The following is a 22,302-nucleotide window of genomic DNA, read 5'->3' on the forward strand; positions in this document are numbered from 1 at the left end:
GAACTTTGAGAATTAAAGGTGTTCTGAAAGCAGCTGAAAAAGAAGAGATTTAATCAGTGAGTGCTGCCATGGGGGAGCCCCAGGGCTCTGCCTTGCTTTTGGATGGCAGAGAAGTTCAAAGCTCTGGTGGATTGAGTTTCTGTCCTTTCTGTCCTTTGGATGGAGGCAGGATGAAGATTTCAAAGGAAGGGTTTTGTCATTACTCTGTCTGACATTTGAATTCAGTTTTGGTCTTGGAAAGCCAAAGCAGAGGCTCCTTCCTGGCAGAGACTGCAGGGAGAGCAGGCAGTGAGGGAAGGGGGGTTTTGTCACTTTTTGGGGTTCTTTTACTCTGAACAATTATGCAGCATTTTGGTTTAGTTTGGAGAAAGGTCCTGGGAGGGCAACAAAGCTGATGTAATTCCACCTCCTCCCCGTGGCCAGGCCTCCTTTCATTATCCCAGGTTTTGTTTGTGAACACTGGGATTTGATTTGGTTTTTGATCTGATCTTGTGATGTCTGGGAGCTGAGACCTTTAATTTCCTGTCCTGGTGGATCTGTCTCTGAAATCCTCACAGGGAAATGTGTTTGCAGGAAACTGGGACTGGCAAAAGGCCCCTTCCCTCTGTAAAGAGGCACCAAAAACCTCAGCCAGGGAGGGCAGAATTAACCCAATCAAGACAAGTTTGTTTCATTCAGTTCATTATGAGCTGAATCCACCTGAATGAACTGAGGATGCTGCAGGTCCTGGGGTCACCTTCACATTTCCCAGCACAGAAATGCAGTGGAGCAGGATCAGCTGCTGCAGAAAACTGGGGTTTTGGCTCTGTGATTGAAGACTTGAACTTCCCTGGAAAGGCTCAGCTGGGATTATTTGCTCTCAGGCACCAGGAGCAGTTTTATCTCTCAGGAACTTGTTAAAAAGCTTGAAATAGGTATAGTTCGGTCATAATGGGGACTCCCACAAAGCCAGGTGGGGTTTCAATCATTATTTTATTATTATTTTATACATTTTTATATAAATGAGTGGCAGGTTTCATTTGGAGAGTATTTCAGAAAAATCAGGGTTGAGCCTGGGAGTTGTGTGGCTGCCTGGGTAGAAAAGCTGGGAGGAATCAAAGCTTTTCCAGCTTTTCAGGATGGAGCAGCCACTGACATTTGACAGAAGAAAAATTGGATGAGGTGTTGAACGAGTTCTCCTGGCAGCTGCTGTGAGCTGAGGAGCAGGATTAGGGAGAGCTGGAGATCTGGGAAGCCAAGCTCAGTTTTAGTCTGGCTCCAGCATTTGTGATTAACTTCTCCTGCCTCTGGCTCCTCAGGGCAGCGAGGCTGCAAAATCCCAACCAAACTGCTCCGGAGACAATTCCATTTCCACTGCCCATTAAATGTCAGGATGTTTCTTTGTTAGAATGAGGTTGATGGGAATGCTGGGTGTTTGTGGCTGAGCTCAGGGAGATTAATTAATGAGATCCCCATTAATGCCATGGCTGGGGTGATATCTGGAAATAAAGCTCCACCTGACTATTTTTTTTACAAAGTGCTGTGGAAAAATACACAAAAGCTTCTCTGGAATTCTGAAATCCAGCTCTGCCCCAACATCTCAGCCCTGGAGTCACATTCCCATGGATTTTCCACAGAAGTAGCCACAGCAATGCTGATTTGGGAGTTGTCTGGGGAGCAAACTTGGAGTGCCAGAACAAGACTAATCCCCCTCTGTGTTTCCTCTAATAAAAGGGAAGAACACTAAATAATTAACGTCAACAAATGAAAACTAATTTGCCAATTTTTAATTTTTTCCCCATTGCGTGATCCCTGTTAATGAATAATTCACCAGCCAGAGATGAAAATAAAATGAAAGGATTTCTCTGGGGTCTGCTGTGTTCTCTGAACATCCAGCCTAACTGTTTAGATATCCATATATGTATTTTTTTTTTAAGACTAAAAAATAACCCCAGAGAAAACAGCTTTCAGCAGGAACCAGGCAGGAATAAAAAGAGCTGCAGCCTCCAGAGGTTTTCCCATTTCCTTCTAGACCTGAGATCATTTGTCTGAGGCTGTTTGTGAATTATTCATAGTCAGAGGAGCTCTTTGCTTTCCCAGATTGAATGTGACCAGTTTCCATCTCAGGGCTTCCCGTGCTGCTTTTTGTGTTTGCATTTCAGGTTTTCCTGGGATGCTCTTTATCCCAAGGCCCTGCTGGATGCTGGGGGACTCTGTCAGTCAAACACCCAGAACCTGCTCTGTGCTCAAAGCCCAGCACTTCCCACAGCACACGAGGCAGCTGTGGGAATGGGAATGGGACAACTGAGGAGCTGGGAAACCCTGGGAATGATGCCCTGGTTCTGCCTTGGCTTTGGAGTGGGACCTCTGAGGGAAAAGTGTTTGTTATTTTAGCTCTGGGTTGATTTTAAGGGTCCTGTGCCTCCCAGTCCCTGTGTCAGATTAGCAGGAGCATCCCAGTCTGTGGAAGTGTGGCAGGTGATGGGATGAGATGGGGATTAAGATCCCAGTTCAAACCCTTCTGCTTCAGCTGCCACTTGAAACCTGCTTAGGTTTGGGTGTGCTAAACAGGATTGGGAAAACAGATCCAGGACTGGGAAAACAGATCCAGGTTTGGGAAAACAAATCCAGGATTCGGAAAACAGATCCAGGATTGGGATGAACTTCAGTGCATGCTCCAAGGCTTCCTGGGAGTTCCATGGCCCGCCAGGCTCCAACATGAGCAGCATTTCCACATCCAATGGACACTGGAGGCAGTCTCATGCCATGGAATTCCAGACTGGTTTGGTGGGAAGGAAGAGGAGGAGAGACAAGTTCCACCTGCAGCTGAGTTTCCTTGGCTTTTCCTGCTGTTGGGCACCAGAGGCACAACTTGAGGAGGAGCACTTGTGGCTCATTGCTGTCGCTGTTTCCTGGCCCTGCTCAGGTTTGGGAGGAGCCATCCCCAAAGTTGGTGTGGAGCCATCCTGATTGTTCATGCAGGGCCATCCTGATGTTCCTGAGGAGCCATCCTGATGTTCCTGAGGAGCCATCCTGATGCTTCTGAGGAGACATCCCGCTGTTTGTTCCTGAAGAGCCATCCCAATATTTGTGAGGAGCCATCCTGGTGTTCCTGAAGAGCCATCCCAATATTTGTGAGGAGCCATCCTGATGTTCCTGAAGAGCCATCCCAATGTTTGTGAGGAGCCATCCTGGTGTTCCTGAGGAGCCATCCCCATATTCCTGAGGAGCCATCGCGGTGTTCCTGAGGAGCCATCTGGTGTTTCCCTGCTCCAGGTGAAGAGCAGCGCTGCCACACGTGGATGCCGTTGCCGAGCAACTGCTGGAATTAAAGCCATCTTCGGAGCCATCAGAAGAGAGAGAGATGTCTGAGAGCAGAGATGTCCCTGCTCAGCAGCTCCGGAGCCTCCTCCTCCCATCTGTGCTCTCTCACCTGGAAACTTGACAGGGATTTTCTCTTTTCCAGTGCTGTGATTTGTGGACATGCCCAGAATCCCGGGATCACCAAGGCTGGAAAAGCCTCCAGGATCCAACCAGTGCCTGATCCCTACCTGGGCACTGAGTGCCACATCCAGGAATTCCTTGGACACCTCCAGGGATGGGCACTCCAAACCTCCCTGGGCAGCTCCAAGGCCTGAGCACCCTTTCCATGAGGAAATTCCTGCTGATTTCCACCCTGAGCTGCCCTGGCCCAGCCCGAGGCCGTTCCCTCTCCTCCTGTCCCTGTTCCCTGGTGGCAGATCCCAATCCCAACCTGGCTGTCCCCTCCTGTCAGGGAATTGTGCAGAACCACGGGATCCCCCTGAGCCTCCTCCATCCCCCAGACTCCTCAGGTTTCCTCCTAAAACCCCAGGAAGAAAACACTGTAGAAATAATATTTTTTTGATAGATGGGATTGTTACTTTTTACAGGAGCTTTCTGATTCCCAAACTAGTTCATCCCTCTTTTGTGAGGATTACAGACATTCCCCCACACTGAAAGGCTGAAAATTGGATTAATAGATTTCCTTTCAGTTTTCAAACATTCCTCTGTTGTTGTCACTAGAATTAACAGGCTCAGGAGCTATAAAAAGAGCTCCCTGCTTTTTCTGGGGAAAACCCCTCCCCTGGGAATTCAGAAATGGATCTGTCATGTGAGACTTCCCCCTGCCTTCCCCTCCCTGCCATGCTGGAATTCACTCTGCCTGCTTTCCAACCTCCTCGTATTCCTCTACAAAGTAATCCAGACTCAAGTGTGTGGTGCCATTGAAGCAATAAAAAAAATGAAAAAATATAAAATTAACAAACCCCAGGATGCTGGGTGTGCTCAGGCTGAGAAATAATTAATGGATAAGTGGAATGAGCACATTAAGGACTAGGAAAAGACACTTCAGTTTGCTCTGAGTGTGCTCCTCAAGGTTTCCTGGATTTTTTTCCCTCAGTGTCTCCGTGCCTGGAGCTGCCCAATCCCTGTCCAGGCCTGCATCCAGCTGGAGGAGGGAAAAGAAAAGCCCAGGGAATTTCACAATATGTTTGTTTTATCCGGGCTCAGAGAGGCCCCGTAACTCATCCTGGGTTCCAACAGAGCGTGGATCCCTTCCAGCGGAATTCCCTGGAGCTGGGTCACTCTGGGCAGGATGTGGGGCTGGGGGTGGCACCATCCTGGCTGTCCCCGTCCCCCCGGTGCCCCTGCAGCACCCCGGCCCTTCTCCCTGGGCTCAGCACCACGGGCAGCTCCATAAATCCCGCAGCGAGGAGCGCCGCTCGATACTCCCCGGTTAATGATGCCCGACTGAAATTAGGATCGATTTCCTGTCTCCTCCTCTTCCCAATTATGCAAACTTGGCTGTGCCCCCTCCAGAGCTGCCTTCTATCCCAGCTTTTAGAGGCACTGCCCAGTGAGGTTTCATTCGGAATTGTCAAAAACATCACAACCAATTCTGCCTTTTGCTTTTTTGTTCTCTGCTCAGCCTTCACCCCGGGGTTAATGGAAAATGATGTCAAACACCAGGAGTGATTTATGGAAGTCAGGCAGCTCTTGGCACCCTGAGCTATGGATAAAGTCAACTGCAAATTGTTTTCACATTCTAAATTACTGTACCCAGCTCTGGAGGAGGCTGCAAAAACTGCCAGAGGGAAAATGTAGGAGAAGGAAGCGTTGTGTGGTTATCTCTGAACTGAGCTGTGCCTCAGAAGAATTCCATTTTTTAAGCCAAACTTCTGTGCAGAATGCCAGGGATGGATTTTTCCAGGGAATTACCATGGATGTGGGGATTCCCAGCTCCACATCTGCCACATTAAACTGCTGGAACAGGAACTGGTGCAGGCTGGAAATCTCTTCATTAAGAGCCTGAATAGGTTTTGATTGCAGAACAAAGATTCCCAGGAGCATCTCTGAACTCAAAGACATCCAAGATGGGAAAGAAAACTTCCCTCTTTTACTCTCTGTATTATTTTTGTAGCTCTGATATTTCCTTTCAAACTTGTGCTGGATTATCAATAAAATACTGCTTTCTTTGTCATTGTTACGGATTTTTGAGTTTAAAATCTTGTAGGAGGCACTTGAGGGATTGTTTTTTTTCGGGGTTGACTCAAAATTTTGTTTGTCTTAAGGCTGTGAGGGAATCTCCAAGGGTTTCTCATAATAATAATTATTTTCTCTCTCTCTCTCCTTTCAGGAAGAACTCAGGAGGCTCCAGCACACCCTGGAACAGGTCAATGATGGCAAAGACTCACTCCAAAGGTAAATGTGCCTTTTCCAAAACATCTCACCCATGAGAAAGGGAAATGGATTTTCCAAGGTGTGAACCCTTTGCTGAGGGATCCTCTTTGGGACAGACATTATCCCAAATTTTGCCTTTCTCCCATTAACAATCCCTGGTTTTATTTACAAGAGGACAATTTCTGACAATGATATCATTGAGTGCCCAGTTAAGTCTCCACAGGTCGGGGTCTGACCTCCCACATTTCCCTGCCAGGAGCTGCATTCAATCCATGCTGCTGCTCCACCCAGGGCGGTGCTCCCAGATGCTGCATTTGGATATTCCAGCATTTTCACATTGCTTTCTTCGAGCCATCAGTTCCCAGCAGCAACTCCTTGGCCATCATTTATTACAAAGAATTTATTCCTCATCCCCCATGTGGCTTCTGCTGCTGTAACTCATTTGCTGCCAGCATTCCCATTGTTCCTTTCCATTTCCCTCTCCAGCTTTTCCAGCGTGGCCGTGGGGATGGAAGTTAATTTAGCAGGAATATCTGTTAGATCTGCCAGGGTTTGGTTTTTTAATTTATTTACAGCAGCTCTTTTGCTGGCTGTGCCTGTCCCTGGAGCTGTGGCAGCTGGGAGATTTAAAACAGGGATTCAGGCACGTTCCCACTGGAAAACTGGATCCAAATTCCCATTTTTTGTTGGGAGTGGACACAGAGGTCCAGATAACTTCCTCCAAAGACAGCAACACCTCTGATCAGCAGCTCTTGTTTGTTCTTGCCCAGATTAGGGAATTCATTCACAGGGCTGCAGGAATGTCAGGCTGGAACATGTTAAACTCATTTCCTTTTCTTTCCTGTAGCCATCAACTCACCATGGATGAAGAAAATAATATCCAGGAATATCCTATCAACCTCCAGCCCCTGGAATCCAAAGTGAAAATGTGAGTAAGGAAAAGTGTTGGGTCTGCCTTGGAGTGCAGCTGGGGGTGTCCAATTCCTGAGCTGCAGGATCCACCCTGGATCCATCCTGGATTTCTGTGTCACTGGATAAAAGAGCTTCCGATTAGCAAATTGGAAAAGTTCTCTATGTTTAAGAATTTGGAGATGGGAAAATTGGGGTTGTTCAGCCTGGAAAAAAGAGAAGGTTCCAAGGTGACCAAATGGTGGCCTTCCAGTGCCTAAAGGGGCTCCAGGAGAGCTGGGGAGGGACTGGGGACAAGGGACAGAGGGACAGGACACAGGGAATGGCTCCCAGTGCCAGAGGGCAGGGATGGATGGGAGATTGGGAATTGGGAATTCCTGGCTGGGATGGGATTCCAGAGCAGCTGTGGCTGCCCCTGGATCCCTGGCAGTGCCCAAGACCAGCTTGGATGGGGCTTGGAGCACCTGGGACAGTGGGAGGTGTCCCTGCCATGGCAGGGGTGGCACTGGATGGGATTTCCATTCCCTTCCCACCAAACCAACCTGGGCTGAACCACAGAATCACACGGATTCCCTTTGAACCAAGTTTCAAATGTTAAACATCAATGTAGCACTCGTTTGGTCATTTCCTCTGTGTAACTCAATCATATTTGGGAATTGCTGGATTTTTTCCCTTGTGTGCAGAGAAGCCAGAGCAGGAAAGGGCAGCACGGAGCCTTTTCCGTGGCGATTTTCCCATTTAACATCAGTTCCCCAGGGATCCCCTGGCAGGAGCAGTGCTGGAAGTGCAGAATTCCTGCCCTGAGCTCGGGAGGAGCGGGATGTGCTCGGGAGGAGCGGGATGTGCTCGGGAGGAGCGGGATTTCCCCGGGAGGAGCTGGATGTGCTCGGGAGGAGCAGGATGTGCTCGGGAGGAGCTGGATGTGCTCGGGAGGAGCGGGATGTGCTTGGGAGGAGCGGGATTTCCCCGGGAGGAGCGGGATGTGCTCGGGAGGAGCGGGATGTGCTCGGGAGGAGCGGGATGTGCTCGGGAGGAACGGGATTTCCCCGGGAGGAGCGGGATTTCCCCGGGAGGCGGGCTCACGCTGACACCTAGCGCACCGCCGGCACGGGAAGGATGCGCAGCCCGGGGCTCCGGGAATGAGCTCCGGACATCCAAACATCACCATCATGGAAGCCTGGAACGGTCCGGGTTGGAAGGAACCTTCAAAGAATTTTTAGTCCAGCCCTGAGCAGGGATGGCTTCTATTAGGGCAGCTTGTCAGTCTGATTTGGGGTCTTTTTAGGGGTAGGAAATCTCCCCCCCACCACCAGCCTCATGGGGAAAAAATCCTTCCTTATATCCTAAATCAATGCTCTCTTTGAATTATAGAATAATTTTTGCTGTACATTACACGATACTGATACATTCCCCTGGGGTTAGTTATTCTAGAAGTCTTGATTTTGAATAATTAAACTTCCCCACATATTTATCAGAGTCCAAGATTCCTTTTGGATCCTCTCCTAGCATGGATCCTCCAGCCCTGGCACAGGAATTGCCTCCATCCAGAAAACTGCCTCACTTACAGGCCATTCAAATATTAATGCATATTAAAATATTAAAAGGACATGAAGTTTCAAATTAAAACCCAGTGTCTTTTAAGCTTTTAGTCATGCAGATAAAAGCCAGATAAAATAATCCATTTTCAGGGAACTATCTAAGAGGGTGATTATGACTTATGTTCAGTTCTATTCTCTGTGTTTGAAATAGAAATACATGTAAATATAAATATGTAAATACTGCTCATCCCAGTGAATAAACCCTCAATTGCTTAAAAATCCTACAAGGAGCTAATCCTGCAGAGAAGTTGTGGATGCTGGAATAGTTCCAGGCCAGGTTGGAGGGGGTTTGGAGCAACTTGGGATAATGGAAATTGCCCCTGCCCATGGCAGAGGATGGAGTGAGAGGACATTTTCCAACCTCAACCATTCTGGAATTCCATAATTCCATGATACTGCTCTGGCTCTCAAATTCCAGTTGTATCTGAATTATAATCTGAAATATGGGGTAAAAATAAGATGTAGATGGCTGTTAATTCCTTTAAATGGACAAAAGGATATTTTAATTTTGATAGTGGAATGTAGGAGAAATTCTGAGTTCTGGGTGGCCTCAAGTGAAATCACTTCCATGGGTTTTGGGATTGGGTGGGACTCTGAGTAACGTGGTAAGAGTTTGGAACCAGATGATCTTTAAGGTCCTTTCCAACACAAACCACTCCAGAATTCTCTGCTTCTCCTTCAAAAATATCCTAAATTCTCCCAGTGGTGCCTTATACAAACCCTACAGAGATATTTCCACGCGATCCTTGCCCAGACAGGAAAACAAAACACAGGAACCCCCAACCCCAATGTTTTGAAACCCTTTGTTCCCTCAGCATCCAGCGAGCATGGCGTGAGCACCTGCAGCGCCAGGACCTGTCCCCATCCCCGGAGCTACGGGACAAGGGCAGCCCGTCCTCAGCGTCCCCGACGTCCCCAGTGTCCCCAATGTCCCCAAGGTCGCCAGCCTCGGGCAAGATGAGCAGGTCTGTCAGCATGAACACCTTCTCCGACAGCAGCACCCCCGTGAGTCCGGCTGGAATTCCTCCTTCTTCCTTTCCTGGCTTCCTTTCTGGGGTTTGGGATAAGTGAAAGCTCAGCTGAGGGGTCACGGGGTTGGTAATGGGTTAAAAAAGGGGTTTTTAGGTGTCTCAAGCGACCTCCAGGCAGTGATTCCTCTTGTAGGATGTGTGACTGTGGGTATCAGACCAGGAATTCAGCAGGTTTTGGAGGAGCTCTTGCTGGTGAAAAGGTTCTTCCAAGTGGTCCTGTGTCCTGTGTGTTTAGGATATTGTGTTCCCAAAAACCCTCAAATTGTGGTGCTTTTTATGCAAAGAAATGTGGTTTCTTGGTTGATTTTTGGTTTTGTTTTGTTGGTTGATTTTTGAGACTAAAAGAGACTAAAAGAGGCTGAAAGAGACTTCAAGAATTTTATTATGGAGATAAAAATTAAGTTTGATTTTGGAATAAATATTCCACCTTGACCAGTGGCTGGAGGCTGTATTTCTCTCTTTAAGGCAACCCTAAATAAACCCCAAATACAGATCCCATTTCTGGAAGACAAACAGCTCTGTGACTGTCTCTGAATTGGGATTTTTAGGTCAATAAATAAATAAATACAGAATCTGGAGGCATTGCCTTCAGCTTTGTGACAGAAGACAGGATTTGAGGGAATTGCAGACTGGAGCTCATGGAATAATTCAGGAATTGCAGGACAGGGATTGCCCTGGTGTGTGGTGCAGGAAGTGTGTCCCTGCTCCTGAGGAGGGAACAGCTTGGTTGGATCCTCACTGCCAGTGGCTGTTGTCACTCCCAGGACAGCATTTGGTGAATTCTGAATCCCTACAAAAATCTGGGAATCATTGTAAGTGGTGTTCTTCAAGCTGAATAAATTTAATTCTGCCTCAAGATGCAAAGTTGGAGTGATTTTAATCTCGTGAAGCCCAAGGCACTGATCAAACAGAGCTTTTCCAGAAAAAAAATTCAGGAATTTTGGGGATAATTTGACTCTTTCCAGTGCTGACAAAAGTGTTCATCCAGGCCCAAAGTGAAGCTGTTTCCAGCAGGTTTATTTTGGGACACGGTGCTTGACAGAATTTAATAAAATATTCCTGAGGGCACTGATTTATTTTCAGCTGGGAGCTGGAGAACAGGAGGATAAAGTGGGCTGGAATATTGGCTTAGACACTGATTTTTCATGGATTCAAGGGGTTTGGTTCCTTTAATTCGAGGAATAAATGAGGATATAAATGTTTATCTGCCACTGGAATCTGCTTCCACCAGAGGTCCCTCGTACCCTGCGCAGGGACACTCCTGGCTGCTCCAGAGTTTCTGCAGCACTGATCTCGTTTGGAAAATGACACTTTGGGATGTTTGGGAGCTCAGGAAAGGCAGCTGGGAGTTCTGTATTTGTGGGGAGAAAGTGATGCCTCCATCTCTGAGGTTTTGTGGGGTGCCACAAGGGGTTCCCCAAGGAGAGAACTGATGGAAGGGGTGCGGTGTCAGAGCTTGAGGGATGGGATGGGAATTGGAGAATTCTTGTTTGGCTGCTGCTTTGTGGCAAAGAAAGGTTTGTGTGTGTATAGCACAAACAGCTTTTTAACTGTTGGAAAAGATCTGTTATTGATCACTGTTCAGATTATGGTATGAGGAGCATACAGCTGGAGCTGTGTTGTCTTTACTTGCTTTTGTTTTCCTTGTGCACATTAATTTTTGCCAAAAATAAATTAGAAGACAGATGTATAACAGATTTGAAATAACATTCTTCCTTGTAAATATTTTAATTTTTGCTACCGTGTAGAAAAGTGCCAAAACTTTCCTTCCTAGACGGGTTTCTGCTTTTTCCTCCAAAATCACGGAATGGTTTGTGTTGAAAGGGACCTTCAAGCTCATCCCATCCCACCCCTGCCATGGCAGGGACACCTTCCACCGTCCCCAGGCTGCTCCAGCCCCAATATCCAGCCTGGCCTTGGGCACTGCCAGGGATCCAGGGGCAGCCACAGCTGCTCTGGGCACTCTGTGCCAGGGCCTGCCCACCCTCCCAGGGTCAGAAATTCCTTGCCAATATCCCATCTAAATTCCCCTCCTTCAGCCTGAAGCCATCCCCTTGTTCTGTCTCTCCAGGCCCCAGTAAAGTGTCTCTATGTCTTCCTTGTATCCCCATTCGGATTCTGGAAGGAACTCTGAGCTCTGCACAAATTTCCTCTTCTCCAGGCTGACAAACCCCAACTTTCCCAGCCCATCTCCACGGGGGAAGATGTCCAGTCCCCTTATCAACATCATGGCCAGTTCTGGGCTTGCTCCAGCAGTTCTGCGTCCTTCTTACTGTGGGGACAGCAGACGCGGATGCAGCACTGCAGGCGGGTCTCAGGAAGAACTCCATGTCCAGGGGGATGTGTCAGCCCGGTTCCCAGGAACCATTCCATGTCCAGGGGGATGTGTCAGCCCGGTTCCCCAGGAACCATTCCGTGTCCAGGGGGATGTGTCAGCCCGGTTCCCAGGAACCATTCCATGTCCAGGGGGATGTGTCAGCCCGGTTCCCAGGAACCATTCCATGTCCAGGGGGATGTGTCAGCCCGGTTCCCAGGAACCATTCCATGTCCAGAGGGATGTGTCAGCCCGGTTCCCCAGGAACCATTCCGTGTCCAGGGGGATGTGTCAGCCCCGCTCCAGGAACCATTCCATGTCCAGGGGGATGTGTCAGCCCGGTTCCCAGGAACCATTCCGTGTCCAGGGGGATGCGTCAGCCCGGTTCCCAGGAACCATTCCGTGTCCAGGGGGATGTGTCAGCCCGGTTCCCAGGAACCATTCCATGTCCAGAGGGATGTGTCAGCCCCGCTCCAGGAACCATTCCATGTCCAGAGGGATGTGTCAGCCCGGTTCCCAGGAACCATTCCATGTCCAGGGGGATGTGTCAGCCCGGTTCCCAGGAACCATTCCATGTCCAGGGGGATGTGTCAGCCCCGTTCCCACCCCGCCGGGCCGCCCGGGATGCGGCGGCGGCGCTCGGGAGCTCAGCACCGCGGGCAGCGGCGGGGCCGGGCCCGCTCAGCACCGCGGACAGCGGCCGGGATCTCCCGCTCCTGGCCCGGGACTCGGGGCACGCTGTCCTTCAGTGCGGATCTTACCCCAGCCCCGTCACTCCTGACCTCCCATCCTGGCAAAGCACCTCTTTTCCTTTCCTAAAAATCACTGGGATGCTCACGAGAATGGCAGGAACTGATTCTGTAAAATTCTCATTCTTTTGCTTGAGCCCAGCACTCCAATAGGCAACTTCCTCCCAAGAAATGGGTTTTTTTTAGAGATGTTACCACACAAAAGCTGCTTTTACAAACAGGAATGGCTATTTCCCCCCCCTTTCTCCATCGGTTGATGCCACAGAAATATCCCATGGGGAAAGGGCCAGGATGGAACTCCTCTGGCCCAACCCCCAGTTTGTTTGTCCTTCCTGCCCCATGGGTACCTTCAAAGCTGGGGCTTTCCTCAGTGATTTATTAAAGTTTGGTTCCAAAACAGAACAAAATCTCTCTGCAGCCTTGGTGTGTTGCTAGGTCTCCCAGCAGAATCCCATTTTCCCACTGGTGTCTGTGACATTCCCAGATGGGTTTTGCACCCGCAGGAGCAATGGGAAGTTGAGGGAGAGGGAAATCAATGTATGGGAGGCAGTGAAATCCTAACAAGCAGTGGGGTGTTAACATGGGAACATTCCCTCTTTCCTGCGAGCCTGAATTCCCAAATCTGTGAGCAGCAGAGAGGGAACCATCTGATAAATATTTACAATGTGATTTCTATATAATGTAAAAATGCAAATCCTAGCTCTTGAGCAGCGTGGATGGAAACATAATTAAAGATGAGGGAGACAAATCCAACTGAGATGAAAAGGCCTTAATTAGAAATCAAATATTTGATGGGTTGGGGAGAAACATTAACGCTGATGTGGCTGTCAGATAACACTTGGAATGAATGGAACATGGAAAAAAATGTTGTTTTCAATCCCTCCCATTGGCTTTGGATAATGTCAGTTCTAAATGTCAGCAGGGAATTCAAAGTGCTGTGGCCTAACGTGGAATTTGTCTTCTAAGTGGGCTTTTTGTGGAGAAATAGTTGTTGAGTTTGTGTTTATTTGTGTACATAACCATCCCCAGTGATTACCCAAGTTTGAATCCCTTACAAATATTATCCCATGGGTTTTGAACTGCTGGGATACAAAAGGACCCTCTTGATCCTTTCTGCTGGTGGGAGCAGAACACCAACAATTTCTTCTTTTTTATCTTGCGTGCATTGAAGGTTGGGTATTGATGTGATTATTGATGTCAATTTGAGCCTTGTGGTTTAGCAGCAGCAAAATCAATCCAGAAATGCTCTTGGTTGATGATAAAACCTCTGATAAAACATTTCTGATGATGTTTCTGGGGGAATATTTGGCTGCTTGAGACACTTGAGAACAGTTTTTTGGGTTCTGGGGTGGGTTTAGCTCTGTGAAGGTTCACAGCAAGATGGCTCTGGTGGGTATCAATGAGAGGTCTCAAAAATAGTTTTACTTATGTCCCACTTCAGGAAATTTGGCTGAATCCTTTATAAATCCTTTCTAAGACAATTCTATTTACAATATCTCATTTATTCCCACATCAGGGAAATTCCTCTGCCTGCCTTTTACAAAGCCAGGCCCCAAAATGAAAATAATATTAAAGAAGACTTTAATGCTTAATTAAGCTGGGGGGTGCAGAGCAGATTTGCACCATCACAGGAAGTTCTTGGGGGGGTTCTCTCCAGCCCTGTGACAGCACACTGAAAATCCAGAATTTCCTTTGTCTGAGGAACTTCCAGAGGGCAGGGACAGATTTTCAGAATTCTATTTTCGTGGGACCACAAAAGAGGGGAAAATGTACGAAATTTAAGTAATGGACAATAAAGTCATGATTAGACCAGGAGGAATTAGATGTATAAAGTATATTTAATAGAAGCTTACTGGGATGGAGAGAAAATCCAATGGAAATTGCCCCATCCTGAGCCATTAAATTATTTTAGTGGCTCTATCACCACTGAAATGTGGCAGCAGCACTTTAATGGGGTCTATTACAGAACAGTGGATCTTTCCAAATATATCCAGATCATCTCCTTCCAAAGGGCAGAGTATTGATTTCTGCTCATAAAATGAATTTTCAGAGTAAATACACCAGAAAAGTACATTTTTGTGGGAATAAATATGATTTTAGCTATTTTACTGCTTGGAATTTAGGCAAATAATAATCATTATTCTGGCTTTTGGGAGATTCTGACTCTGTTTCAATAACTCCATTTTTTGAGGCAATTTTCTACCTGTGAAATTACTTCTTAGGGTCAGCTAAAGGTCATTAAGAAGACATAAATGACATTTTAGGGAAGTATTTAAGGAAAAAGCTGTATTTTCTTTGGGGATTTTTTCAAGGGAGTGAAAATTTCCACTGGGGGTAAAAAAAGCCATTTTAATTTTAACAAAGAACCAAGGTGAGCAGCAGAGAGGTGTCCTGGTGGTGGTGGTTCATGTCCCACCTGCTCTGCCCGTCCTGGAGCTGAGCCCAATCACGGGTGATGCTTTAGGGAGGAAGGTTGGGCAGCTTTGCTCCTCAACAAGCACCTCCCTAAACCCAGTTTTAATGGACATTCCCACTCTGCAGTTATTCAGGATTTCAAGAAAACCTGATTGAATCCTGTGTTAATGGAGATTGCCATGCTGGAGTTATTCAGGTCTCCAGATTTTCTCCCAAGCCCATCTCTCATACCGATAATTTTTGGCAAAGCCACCCTTCAGCAAAGGCCTTTAACAGATCTAAGTCCAAAGGGGACTCTGGGGTTTATTCTGGATTATTCATTGCTTCCATGATTTGTTTGATTGCATCACTTTGTTCTCCCTGTTTTAACTTCTGCTGCTCTTTCTCCCTTTCGTTTAAAGTATCAGCCTTCATGAGCCCCAAAACTGCCCAAAGTTCCTCTGTCCTACCCATGTAACAGTGAATTTGGAGGGTTTCCTGTTTCCCAGGCTCTTCTTTCCAGTAAGATTTGTTTAGCAGCACCAGGATCACCTCAGACCCCACTTGTGTCCTCATCCCTTGGACTGTGCTTTACACTTTCCTTCACTGGTGACTCCTGAAATTTTGACTTTATTTTGCCCTTCTTTGCTGACACTGAATTAAATATTTTTCCTCCCATTGTCCAGGGCAGGAAAATGCTGGGAGCTGAGCAGTTCCCACCTGGGAACACCAGGGGCAGAGGTGAACTGTGGAATATTCCTGTGGTTTATTTTATTGGACATTTTCCTGCTGTTCTGATAACGCATTCCCCACACCCTGTGTACACCAGCTCTTCATTATTTGAAAATTTAGCAGCTCTTGTTTTTCCAACTAAGCCCTTGTTTCCAGTAGCTAATTAAGGCACTGTTTAATTGCATTAATTCCTCTCACTCCGAGCCTGAGCGTGGAGCTTGCTCCAATCGCGTCAGCAGCCAGGCTTTGGCTTTTCCAAGGTGTTTAAAATTCCGTCACTGTTCCAATAAACCTCAGCCAGTGGATTATTTCTCATGGACAGACAGTCCATCCTTCTCCTGGGGGTTTTATGGACAGAGTGTGTAAAATGATAACACAATGAATGGGCCACTTGCCATCCTCTATCAGCTGCTTAAATCAGCTGCTCCAGACAGGAATTCAATATGGGAGAAGCTGTTCCAAATGGATTTTTCAGGTACAAGGCACAACAAGGAATTTCAGGAGTATTCTTGATCCATTGGCACTGAGATAGCTTTAAAGACATTTATGGGCCTTCAATAAAGATGCTTTCAAAACATCTTCAGAATAATAAAATCGCTTTGGTGCTCTGAGGAGCTCAGAAGAAAATCAAATTATTGTTAGATTTGATTATGTCAGTGTCCAGAAATCCCAGATATTGGATAAAATCCGCTGAGAAGCAAAAGGAGAATCTCATTCAGGGAGGGAAAGGAAGAGATGGTTTTGCATGCAGGAATTTAATATTCCCCTGTAATTTTATTTTTATGTAAATTATGTAAATTAGATGAAGATGTCATAATATTTCCCATGCTGAATTCATGCTATTTATGAACACTGCAGTGCCTGTTTCCCCCTCTCCTGTAAAAACCTGCTGTGCTTCCCAGAATGCCAGGGATTTATCTCATCACCTGTGTTTAATTTTGCAAAATTGGGATGCAAACTTAAATATGAAATCTTGAAGCCAAATTTCAGCAGCAGATTTCCTACCTCGAAGGAAATGGAAAGGGAATATGGAGGTTCCATGGAGAATCCAGTATTTTTAGTCCAGAGCTGTGTTTTTTGGGATGTAGAGAAATGAAAATAGGCTGCCCAGGCAAGTGGTGGATTCATGGATTCACCATCCCTGGAAGGGTCCCAAAAATGTGTGCAGGTGGCACCTGAGGACATTATTTAGTGGTGAATGTGGGTTGATCTTGTCTTTTCCAACCTCTGTGATTCCATGAAATTCTGGCCTTGGTGTCCCTCCCAAGACTGGGAATCTTGCTGTGGCTTCCTGGCCTCTTGGGGCCCATTTTGATGTTTCTCTTCCTGGCCAAATATTTCGTGGGTTTTCTTCCAAAATCATTCTAAATTCACTTTTTGGGGGGGAGTTCCATGGGTGGCCGTCGGGCAGGGCTGGGCTGGGCCCCCATTTCTGGGGGAAGAAAGTGGAAGAAAAGCCCTAAACCATTGACTGAGCCCTAAATCTCCTCTAGAACAACACTGAGGCTCAGAGGAGCTTGGAATTTGCACAACCAAACCCCACTCTGGCTTTTCCATGTCCCAGTTCCCATTCCATGCCTTTAATCCTGATACACTTCTTTGTTAAGGCCACCTGCAGGAACTCCTTCATTCCCTCTGAATGGAACAGATTCTTTGCTGCTTCTTGTCCCAAAAGAAAGGGAATTGGACAACTTTGTGCCTGGATTGTGACCTTTCCCTAAGGATTCTTGCTCCTTCTTGGAGAAATCTTTGGGAGGGCACTGATTCAGGCAAACCTGAGCCTGACTCATCACATCATCAGAAATCCCCAAACCCTCGATGCTGTAAAAATATCCCAGAGTTCCTTAACTCGTTTTCCAGGAGGAGTTTAATGATCCAGAAAATTAAGAATATTCACATTTTTTTTCCCAGCGAGGAGATATTTTAATTCCAAATGTTCCCACTTAATTTCCCTCAGAGCATAAACTCAGACCTTCCGTGGCAATGCCTTTTCAGCTGTCCTTGTTTTCGGGATTTATCTTCTCCATGCTTTCATTTTAAACCCTGCTCTTTGACACCAGAAAAGAATTATTTCATTTATTAAAGGCTGTGCCCACCATGAGATAATCATGGCAAAGAAATGAGAGGCTGTCACTGACTCCTCTCTCCATGGAAAAGGAATTGCAGAGCTCCTGGCTGTCAATGGATGCATTTTCCAGCAGCACTGAAGGGCTTTATTTGCCTTTTTACAGCACCACTGTCCTTTGTTTCCAGCCTTTGCCACACAGTGGAACTTTGTCTGCTGCAAGAGTTGATGCCAGTGGTAAAAAAGGTCCTAAAAACTCATGGAATTTCTTTTGGGATACATGAGCCTCAGTAAATATTTTATTGCAACAATAGAAGCATGAAGAGAGGGAAGGTTGGAGGAGAGTCTTGCTTAGAGTGTGACAGAACAAATCAGGTTGGGCCAGGTTTAGTTCAGGTAAATCTGGGTTTACTCACAAACTGAGGCACTTCCAAGAGGGATTTTTTTTAATGTGTAAGTATAAACTTTATTAAATGGATTTTTTTTAAAAGTTGAATTAAAAGTATTTTTTAGCATAACCTGATGTTGGGGCTTTCCCACTTAATTAGGGCTGAACAGGAAGTTGAGTATGAGATTGGTTGATGGTGTGTTTACCCTTTAACAGTTAATTTTAGTGCCTTCTCCATGGAGCAGCCAAACCAGTGGGAATGAGCTGTGTTTGTAATTCCAGCACTGGTCTGGCTGCAGGGCTGGACGTTCTGGATTGATCCATGTCAGAAACTTGGATGCCTAAAAGTGAACTCCCAATGCCTTGGAGTTTTTGCTCCTCCTGTGTTCTCCTAGAATTCCAGGATGATTTGGGTGGGAAGGGACCTTAAATGCCATCCCACCCCATGCCCTGGGCAGGGACACCTCCCTCTGTCCCAGGGTGCTCCCAGCCCTGCCTTGGACTCTCCCAGGGATGGGGAAGGTGTCCCAAAACGTTGTTTATTTCCTTGGTTAAATCAGTGCTGGAGATCAATTGAATTCCTATGGAATTTCATTCAAAACATGGAAATTACCTGAGGTTTTGGGAATTCACCTTGATGTAAATGGGAAATGTAGCTATATCCTAATATAAATATTTCCATATATGAAGTAATTTATAATTGCACGATCCAGATGTTTTCCTGTTCCATAAAACCTGGATGGGCACGTGTAAAACACAAATATCCAGCATCCATCTGGTATCCATCTGCATCCCAGCTCCTGGATCCCTTGGCACAGGGATGCTGTGGCATCAATCCCTAAATGAGGCTCTCCCTGCCTCCATAATTTGGGGATTTATCAGAGCAGCCTGACTTTTCCCACTGACTGATAACTCAACTTCCTCCCCCTCAGCACCTCCATTAAACATGGGAAAGCTTTGCTTGGTCATTAGGACAAAGAATCCAGGATTGGAAATCATTGCTTATTAAATATTTCCAAAAAAAAAAAAAAAAAGGCTGAATTTTTAAATGTAGCTGGTTTGGAAGATCAGCAGATGGAGAAGGAGCAGAGAACCTCTCCTGATCACAACCTGGAAAAATGTTTCCACAGTGACACTAAAATCTTAATAACCTGCCAAAGGCTCTGCTCAGGAGAGGTTTGGGATGAAAAATAGCTCCAAGATTTCCAGCTGAACAATGCTGGGTTCATTAAGCATCCATCAAAACACAAAGTGAAAGTTAATTTACCTCAAGTCTTGCTCCTGAGCAAAGCCAGGGCCTACTTTTTAATTTTCCAGGAGAAAATTGGACATTTCAGCCATGGCTTTCTGAGCCCAAATTTGTGAGGAGGAAAATCCCAGTGGGGAGAGATTGGGAGTGATCAAGTACTTGAAGGTGCTGTTAAATCTCCAATAATTGTTACCTCAACACAAGAACAGGGAAAAAACTAAAGAAGTAAAACCAGAGCCTAATTAACCTGACAGATTAATTACACCCTCGGGAAAATTTGGACAATTGGATCAGGAAAAACTGAATTGGTTTTTGACAATCTGATCAGGAGAAATTGAAATTTCCTGGGGCTTAGGAGAGCCTGGACACCCAATTTTTTCAATTTTGGGTGGCCTTCAAACAATCAGACAAATAGGAGCTGCCCAGGGCATTTTCTCCCAAAATATGAAATCCATGCCTTTTCCTCTCATCGATGGTGTCCCAAACTTTGCATTTTTCCCCACCACTGCAGGTTGCTGTTACTTTATTTTGGGGGAGCTGACATGGTTACAGAAATAGTTTTGGGTTTTTAAAGAGGTTTTTTTGTTAGCTTTGTCTAAAACAGGGCCCTGTGGAAGGAAAGGGGAATTTGAGTTCTGCCTTCCACACAATCCATCCTACCTTTAAGGGCAGAACTGGTTATGGAGACAGGCAGGACAATATTTTCTCCTGCTTTAAAGGCCTGTGAGTTAGCCAGAGTTTTCTGGGGAGCCATGTCAACATAAGGAATGTGGGGACGCCCTTTAAGGAGTTTATTGGAGCTGTTATGCATTTAAATTGTCCCATTAGGGGGCCATGCTCCCCTGGCTGCCAATACAGATCAGCCTCAGGAGAGCTATGCAGGCTCTTCCAGGAATTATTCCTGCTATTTCCCACTTTAATGGGTTGCTTATTTTAGGAAAACAATGATTTTCTCCAAATGAGGCAGCCTGAAGTTTAACCTTTGTGGGCAGATGTTTATTTGTTGTGATGTTCTTATCTCTAATCACAGATTTATTCAATAAATGAGTTTGTAACAACATGATCAGGCCCTGCATGGATCCAGATTCCTGCATTCCTCCTCAATTTCTCCATTCCCTGCTCCTTCCAAACCAACAGGAACCCCAAAGAGACAGTTAAAAAACCAGAGGTGGGGACACAACAATTCCCTGCAGTAAATGAACAGTAAAAGCTAAAATAGAAACTTTAATGAATACCCATAACACTCAGCTCTGCTTCACTTCTAAGGGAATGAGAGAATTTAAATAGAAAATTGGATATTTAAAATAACCTTAAAAATATGAATACTTGGATCAACTCTTTTTTTAAATACAAATAAAAATAGGTTGATAAACCTATTTTAACTTATTTTCTAAATAAACCTACAAAGAAAGGTGGGGAGGAAGAGTGAAAATATTTATATGAAGGGTTAAGACATTTCCATTGGCATTTACCTTTAATTTTCAGATTAATTTTCTTCCCAGGGTTGTGATTTCACTGGCATGGAAGTTGGGTGTTAAATCAGGATCCTGCTTTCAATCCTTCCCCCTTCAATTATCCAGCAGTTGTCTGCCAGGGAGCTGATGGAATTAATGAGGGATTATTACAATTTTCTAGATTTGAGACATTAGACAACAACCCCACCCTCTGCCCCCAGGAGATCTGACTTTTATTAACAATTCCTAGAAAAGACTGACACTGGGAAGCTGCAAATCCAGCTGCAAATCCTCTTCCCAGGAACAGGATCAAGGAAAAAGTGTGGAACTCAAATAAATTTATTTTCCCACCAATCTGCCAGATCTCATTTGAAAAGTTTCTCTGCCTCTCACTATTTTGGCTGACAGGAGTTGGAGAAATGGAAACCAGCAAAGAAAATTGGCAGTTTTCCCCTCTCCAGTGATAAAAAGTCATTCAGCAATGCTGCTCTAAAAAGTTCTTCATTAAATTGTCTGCTGCTGCCACCTCGTAGTTTGGGATCCAGGAGATTCTGGCCAGAGTTTGTGCTGCCATTGGATTTTTTTAGTGTTTCCTGGGAGGAGAATTTACCCTGGAGCTGTTGTTCCTGGGCTGGGAGCAATGGGATGAGAGGAGCCTTGAAATCCTAGATTTTTATTGATCCCAGCCCAGCTGTGTCCAGATGTGGGACTGGAGCACCCTCAAGGTGTCCATGGCTAGATTTGTTCCTGTGGCCCAGGGCTTAGCAATGTTTTTGTAGTGGAAAATAAAACAGGGTTTAAAAAAAGCTTAAAATTAAAAAGAAAATTCAAAACAATTAAATCTTTACAAATTTAAATAATTTTTTTAAAAACAAAATATTTTAAGAAATCAAATTTTAAAAATGTAAAATAATTTAGGAATTTAGAAAGTGTCACCCCAGTTAAGAACTTTTGGGATCAAGTTGCAGGTTTAATGCTGAGAGTTGTCCTCAGATCAAAGCTGAGGGGGCCTTTTTGGTTCTGGTCTCCACCAATTTCACTCAGCCCTTCAATTCCCTGAACTGAAATGCAGAAAATTACACAAAGGAATTATTGGTGCTAAAAATCCTCATTTTCAAAGCCAGGAATTGCTTCTTCCCAGCTGGATTTGTCCTTAGGGAGCAGAATTTGGGACCAGAGCTGCCCCTGTGGCACAGATCAAAGGGAATTTAGGGTGCTGCTGTGAGACCCTCCAGGAAACCCTGCAGGGAATGTGCTTTGGAGATGGGTTCTGAGGGGTGATTTATTTTCCACACCAGTTCCTGCTTTGGGAATGGCTCCATGGCACCTGTGGTCCCTGAGCAATTCCCGGTGCTGGTTTTCCTCCTGCCCCTGGGAAAATCCCAGCCGGGGTGGATCCCAAACCTTCCCTTTGCTCCAGGGTTCAGCCCCGTCATTCCCATCCTGCTCATCCATAAACCCGCACTCCAGGCAGTGAAGAGTTCTCCCAAACCCATGAATAAATCCCTAATTTTGCTCTGTCACCGCTGCCGAGTGATGTCACCGCAAAAATGCAAATTAACTCCTGGAAATAAAGCTGACTCCGCTTTTCTGAGCTCACCTGAGCCCCCCCAACCCAAATTTATCCCTTTGCCGGAGCCCAAAATCCCAAGATGCGATTGTTGTCCCAGCCGGAATTTGCATTTCCAGGAGGGATTTCTTTTGTCTCCCAGCGCTGATTTTATTGTCCTCGCTGATAAT

The 22,302-nt window shown here is 45.9% G+C and overlaps 1 protein-coding gene across 1 annotated transcript in view; it reads left to right on the forward strand.

Moving 5' to 3' along the window:
• LOC115906703 (schwannomin-interacting protein 1) overlaps positions 1–22,302 on the forward strand; it is an 83,017-nt gene that overhangs the window by 8,284 nt on the left and 52,431 nt on the right. The window contains exons 2-4 of the mRNA XM_030954085.1: positions 5,636–5,700; positions 6,527–6,607; positions 9,002–9,191. Coding sequence (XP_030809945.1) covers positions 5,636–5,700; positions 6,527–6,607; positions 9,002–9,191 — 336 coding nt within the window. The remainder of the gene's footprint in view (positions 1–5,635; positions 5,701–6,526; positions 6,608–9,001; positions 9,192–22,302) is intronic.

The sequence above is a fragment of the Camarhynchus parvulus genome, chromosome 9 (assembly GCF_901933205.1).
Source record: "Camarhynchus parvulus chromosome 9, STF_HiC, whole genome shotgun sequence".
NCBI classification, from domain to species: domain Eukaryota; kingdom Metazoa; phylum Chordata; class Aves; order Passeriformes; family Thraupidae; genus Camarhynchus; species Camarhynchus parvulus.